Below are 6,876 nucleotides of genomic sequence, written 5' to 3' on the forward strand. Positions count from 1 at the left end.
ACCCACGCTCGAGCCTCCCACGAGCTCAGCGAGTTCCCTGGGCTCACCGCGATCCCGTTCGGTGAGCACCCACCATTTTTGCGCCTTTGATTGCTACGTAAAACAGGAAGTTAAAAACATGTGCATATTTAAATTATACTTCTACTATTGCATTTATTTAGCTTTCCCAGCTCCAAACTGCGCATATTTAAATATGCACGTGTTTATAACTTCCTATTTTACATAGCAATCAAAGGCGTGAAAATGGCAAGCGTTCACCAAACAGGATCGCGATGAGTCCTGGAGAGTGCGAGCAGGCGCGAGTGGGGGGGGCGAGCAAGGACAGCGTCTCGGCGGGTGCAGTCCAGGGGTCATGGGCAGGGGGAGCCCGACGAATTCTCGGACCCTGTCAGGCACCCGCGGCATCCCTGCCCACTGTACTGCACCAAGAACTGTACTTTGGTTTCGGATGGTTTTGCTGCTATGGATAGAGAAGATGCTGCATAGCTTCAAGTGAGACGTTTTGGCTTAATACAAGGGTAGGCAACCTTTCTGGATTGGTGGATACATTGGACAATTTGAGAAACTATCAACAGAGATTTCTGTAAACTACCCAGAGAGCTTCAGCTGTGGAGCGGTATAGAAATGTAATAAATAATAATAAATAATCTAGGGCACCACCACAAAATGGCTGCCACAGGAGGTATGGCTAGTCACAAAGGACAAGTAACCTTGTACAAGTACAAGACAGAGGTGAAGTCTGAACCCCAACACACTAAACAACTCCTTTGAGCCCACAGCTCATACACAAATCTTTTCCTTTTAAAGAATAAAATCTTTTTATTCTTCAATCTTTAAAGAAGATTAAAGATTAAGGGAGCAATCCTATGGCCACTAGACAGTGGCTAGATGGCCGTAGGATATGTTGTTTTCCAGGAACCGACCTTGGAGCCTGCATTCCAAGGTTGGTTCCAGGAGAATCGACCTCCTCCCACTTCCACGCTGCCTCGGAGGCAGCATGGAACAGCCCTGTCCGCGCTTGCAAGAGGAGTGCAGAGCGGCCGGAAAGGGGCATGGCTGGGGGCATTCCAGGGCGGGGAGAGCATAACTGCCTGTATGACAGTGTCGTACAGCAGCCTCCTTCCCCGCTCCGTCCTCCTGCGGCTAGACAGACTGTCTAGCTGAAAAAGCAGGGCAGGAGAAGTGCGGAGGGAACAATCCCCTCCATGCTTCTCCTGTCCTGCTTTGGATAGGTGGTCGCCTCCGAGTTTGGAGACAGTCGCCTATCTAGATAGGATTGCTCCCTAATTTTATTTTTATTTTTTTAAGTGAGAAGGGTAGGGCACCTGGGGGAGGGAAGCACCAGGAAAGGTGTCTGGGGGTTTACTGGTGCCTGTGGGCACCGCAGTGCGTACCCCTGGCTCAACAGGCCTTGGAAAAATAACATCTGTTTTGCATATCACTGAGTGCACTTGCTGTTCTAGCTGCAGTGATGTTGAACTCTATACATGCTTAATAATTGAGCTTACTAGCTGTGAACCAAACTAGAACCGTGGTGATGGATGATAACATTCACATTAGGAGGTCTCTTTTTGTTTGTGGCTCATATGTCATTGGGCCTCTTCTTACTAAGTCCCCTGCTGGACAAGTGATGGATGATTTCAGCAGCGGTAGCAAATTCTGTGTTACATTGATGCCCACTGGCACAGTGTCAGAGGAATCATCTGTTGGCATTTCCATTTCAAGGCCTATGATGGTGCGTGTGGTTGCTTAGTTTCCACTCTCTGCATAAGTTGTCAGCACAACCAGGTCCATAAATTAACTGTGCCTTCTTTTTATTTTTATTATTTAATTTATTAATTGCCCATCTGGCTGGTCACCCAGCCACTCTGGGCGATGTACAACATACAATAAAACAATAAAATTCTACAATAAAAACATTTTCTAAAATACCCTAACCCACCCCCAAATGCCTGCCTGAACAGCCACGTTTTTAATGAACGATGGAAGCTCATTAAAGAGGGGGCATGACGGAGTTCCCTAGGGAGGGAGTTCCACAGAGTGGGGGCCACTACAGAAAAGGCCCTCTCCCTCGTCCCCACCAGTCTAGCTGTCCTGGCTGATGGGACAAAGAGAAGGCCATCTGAGGCTGATCTTGTTAAGCGGCCTGTCTGGTGCTGCTGGAGGCACTCCTTAAGATAGGCTGGGCCAGAACCATATAGGGTTTTAAAGGTCAAAACCAACACCTTGAATTTGGCCCGGAAAACAACTGGTAACCAGTGCAACTCCTTCAGCACTGGAGTGATGTGATCTTGCCAGCGGCTGCCTTTAATCAGGCGAGCCGCCGCATTCTGTACCAGCTGCAGCTTCCGAACTGTCTTCAAGGGTAACCCCACGTAGAGCGCATTACAGTAGTCTAAACGAGAGGAGACCAGGGCATGTACTACCGATGGGAGCAGATGGTCGGGAAGGAAGGGGTGCAGCCGCCGTATCAGATGGAGTTGATACAGCCCTGTCCGGCTCACAGCTGACACCTGAGCCTCCATGGACAGCTGGGAGTCCAAACTGACCCCCAAGCTGCAGACCTGGTCTTTCAAGGGTAGCTGTACCCCATTCAACACCAGGTCAACATCCCCTAGCCTCCTCTTGTCTCCCACCAAAAGTACCTTGGTCTTGTCAGGGTTCAGCCTCAGCTTATTCCTCCCCATCCAGCCACTCACCGTCTCCAGACATTTGGACAGGGATTCTACGGCCAACCTTGGTGAAGATTTGAATGAGAGGTAGAGCTGAGTGTCATCCGCATATTGATGACACTGCACCCCAAACCTCCTGATGATAGCCCCCAGCGGCTTCAGATAGATGTTAAATAGCATCGGGGAGAGGATGGAACCCTGTGGCACCCCACAAGTGAGCGGCCACGGGTCCAAAACCTCCTCTCCCAGTGCTACCCTCTGGTACCTGCCGGAGAGGAAGGACCGGAACCACCGCAATATGGTGTCTCCAATGCCCAACCCCTCCAGGCGGTCCAGGAGGATACCGTTGTCAACGGTATCAAAAGCCGCTGAGAGGTCGAGGAGAACAAGGAAGGAGCATTCACCCCTATCCAGAGCCCTCCTCATATCATCTACCAAGGTGACCAAGGCCGTTTCTGTCCCATGCCCAAGCCTGAAGCCCGACTGAAATGGGTCTAGATAATCAGTTTCTTCCAAGTGTGCCAATGTAGCAGCCATGTCAAAAATCAGAAATGTCCTTGCTGAGCTGGCATAGGATAGCAGAAACAGCAATGTGGAAATTCCCCAAATTATTAACAGGACTGGGTCTCTCTGACACTGGCATATCATGTTCCAGTCCTCTGCTTGGCTTGCATATTGCTTGGATACATATCAAGGTCTCATTCTTTGCTAATCATGCCCTATTACCCATTTTCATAGACCTCGCAGTTAGAAACCGTGAGAGAAGGGGAGGGGGAAACTGCTTGCTGTCATATCTATAAAAGTCATGTATTACTGTGATTCGGGGCTTCTGGCTCTTTGGAAACGATTCCAGCCTCAATCCCGCGCGTTAAATAAAGAAGAATCTCTTTTTCCTTCACTCTGTGGTCTCTCTGACTCTGATTTCTGCTACATAAATGGTGCCGTGACTCGGATGTGGCAGGCTCTGAGCCAGACAGGTGGCAGTTGCCTGCTCTTGATCGCCGCACCGGGGAGACGGGCTCGCCGCATGCCTCCCTTTCTTGGCGCCACCGACCTTTTTGTTGGATGAACGGGAGACAGCCTGAGCTGGGACCGCCCGAACGGTAGTGAGCGGCAAGAGAACCTTGGGAAGCGGAGGAAGGAACTTGAGCCCTGCCTGTATCGCAGCTTCAATTGAGTTGAAATCCACATTGGAAGCCTTCAGGAGAAAGGCAAGTATATGGGAAAAAGAGGGCCCCGCCTTTAGGGAGAAAGGCCACTGGGCAGAAAAAAAGAGGGCCCCGCCTTATGAAAAAAGGTCAGTGTTGGTGGTATACGTATACAAAAGAACCTACTCCTTGCGGGTAGAAGGGGGGCCTGATCACACCCCCGAGTGGGCGCCAGTACCTAGCACGCCAGTACTCAGTAGGAAGCTGAGGAAGCTGGGGAAGCCGTTTTCCGCTCTGGTAAAAAAGTGGGAAAAGTGGGTGGCAGGGACATATGGAAGCAGTGGAGAGAATGATGATTGTGTGAGTGGCTACTGCGGTTTCTGAAGCATACCGTTGACCGTCCGGGTGCCCAGGCCAGTAGCAAAGTGCGTGGTGTGTAAAATCCTCTTGTGTCGGCCAGTGAGACCCCTTACTCACTGACCAATCCCATTCCCTAATTGTGTCTGTCTTCAATTTAGGAGGGAGGCTATGGGTGGCGGGGGAAGCAAACCTTGCACCCCCTTGGGATGTATGTTAGCAAATTTTAAGAAAGGTTTTAGTGGAGATTATGGGGACCCCCCCATGAATCCTCAACGGTTGCGAACTTTATGTGAAATAGAGTGTCCATCTTTTGGTGTAGGATGGCCTACTGGAGGCTCTTTGGAGCCCAGCAAAATCAGTCGTGTATATGCCATCATAGTTGGGAACCCTGGGCACCCTGATCAATTTCCCTACATAGACTCGTGGGATTCCATAGTCCGTGTTTCTCCTCCGTGGCTAAAGAAATGCCTAGAATCCCAAGCAAAAGTTTTGGTGCTCAGAAAAGAAAAATTAGCCAAGAAACTACAGCCAGTGTTAGAAGCCCCAGGTGAAGATCTGGCAGAGCTAACGGCGTTTCCACCTGCTTATGCCCCGCTTCCACCCCGGGCCCATGTTACTGTAAGACCGCCTCGTCGAAATCCTGAGCCCCTGCCATCTTCCCCTTCCGGAGGCACTGCCCCGCGCCTCGACTTGGAATTGACGCCATCAGTTTCAAGCCCCACGGGCAGTAATTTGCCGATTTCAGCTACGGTCCTCAACTCTCAGATATTGCCTGCTGAGGCTTCCATCTCTGCAGGATCGGGAGAGTCCCCTCTTACACCTCAGTCAGCATTAATAAAAGAGGTTGCAGAATTGAGAAGTTGGGTAGAAGAAGTAGTAAAATCAGCAACGGCCCTTACAGAGATGTGCTCGCAAAAAGAAGAGGGGTTGAGCCCATCTACGGCTCAGCAGTCAGGGAGTGAAGCCCAGCCTCTGCTTCCTCTGAGGCAGATAACTCAGATGGTGCACAACCCAGATCCCGAGGTGGCAGAGCATTATATCCCCATCCAAGCCTACACTTATGCACCCTTTACAACTTCAGACTTGCTAAATTGGAAGACCCATTATGCTTCATATACCACAAAGCCTAATGAGCTAGTGGAACTATGCTCCAGCATTATGGCCTCGCATATGCCTAACTGGCAAGATTGCCAACAGTTGCTTTTGACGTTATTCACCACTGAGGAAAGGCGACGAATCCATCAACAAATGGAGCAAATCGCCTTAGAAAGAGCCCCAGAAAATTATGTAAATCCCCAAGGATGGATGAGAGAGAGAGTGCCCTTAGAAAATCCCCATTGGGATCCCAACCTACTGGCAGGGTTAGAACGCATCACTCAGTACCAAACCTTGCTGTTACAAGCTATGAGAGCAGGAATGAAAAAGTCTATTAATATGACAAAAGTCTCTGAAGTGTTGCAAGGAGCAACCGAAGCACCTGGAGAATATTTAGAACGTCTCCTGGATGCATATCGCCAGTACACCCCTCTCGACCCAGAAGCCCAAGAAAATATGAAAGTGATTAATATGGCCTTTGTAACTCAGAGTTATAAAGATATTCAAAGAAAGCTACAAAAGTTAAATGGTTTTGCTGGGAAGAATTTGACGGAATTATTAGAAGTCGCTCAGAAGGTGTATGTAAACAGGGACCAAGAAGAAAAGAAAGAGAAGGAAAAGAGAATGGTGAAAAAGGCGGAACTGCTTGCTGCAGCACTAGTAGGTCCGCAAGATGGAGGACCGGGCAGAGAGCAAAGAGGACGCGGACGAGGAAAGGGGAGAGCAGGAAGAAGAGAATTTTTGAGAAGGAATCAGTGCGCCCAATGTGGACAAGATGGGCATTGGTGGCGTGAGTGTCCAAATGGAACCAATCCGATGTACCAGGCGGAAAATCGAGGGGGCTACCACGGACGAGGGAGGGGACAGCCGCCATGCTGGCAACCGAATAACTGGCAAATGCAAAGAGAATCAACTGGGAATTACGAAGTGAATCCCTTTACGGGAATGGCCGCAACCGAAAGTCTTGAATAGGACAGACCAGGCCCCTTTAATCTTGGCCCCGGGGAGCCCATGGTCACTGCCACTGTGGGGGGCCAAAATATTGATTTTATGATTGACACTGGAGCAGCATCATCAGTGGTGACCTACCCCATTGCTCCCCTCACCCATCAAAAAGTGCGGGTGATTGGGGCAACTGGTGCAGTAGAAGAAAAGCATTTGCTGCAGCAACGGACTTGTCGGCTTGGAAGCCACATAGTAGAACATCAGTTTTTATATTTACCTGAATGCCCTATGCCATTGTTGGGATGTGATTTGTTGTCAAAGCTGAGGGCCCAAATATCCTTTGAAGAAGATGGAACAATGGCTGTCGCCTTCCGCAGGCCCCAGGAAGGTAAGCTCCTGTCACTCACATATCCACAGGAAGAAGAGTGGAGGCTACATTGGACCATGCCAGTACTTGATGAAGAGCCATGGCAGGCTTTCCATGTGCCTGGAGTGTGGGCTGAAGATAATCCACCAGGATTGGCAAGATGTGTGCCCCCTGTTGTAGTTGAATTAAAACCAGGAGCAATACCAGTGCACGTACGTCAGTATCCACTGCCACGCCGAGCGGTGCTAGGAATTCAGAAGCACCTAAACCATCTGTTACAATATGGTAT

At 49.7% G+C, this 6,876-nt stretch overlaps 1 protein-coding gene across 1 annotated transcript; it reads left to right on the top strand.

Annotated features, from left to right (window-relative positions):
• Positions 1-272: 272 nt before the first annotated feature.
• On the top strand, positions 273-6,020 carry LOC146346682 (uncharacterized). The gene is made up of 3 exons (XM_084851446.1): positions 273-336; positions 4,977-5,857; positions 5,940-6,020. The coding sequence occupies exons 1-3, from the start codon at positions 273-275 to the stop codon at positions 6,018-6,020; spliced, it is 1,026 nt and encodes a 341-aa protein (XP_084707572.1).
• Positions 6,021-6,876: the final 856 nt, after the last annotated feature.

Source organism: Heloderma suspectum, chromosome 4 (assembly GCF_057233095.1).
Source record: "Heloderma suspectum isolate Gila_16-S chromosome 4, 16-S_ref, whole genome shotgun sequence".
Taxonomy (NCBI): Eukaryota; Metazoa; Chordata; class Lepidosauria; order Squamata; family Helodermatidae; genus Heloderma; species Heloderma suspectum.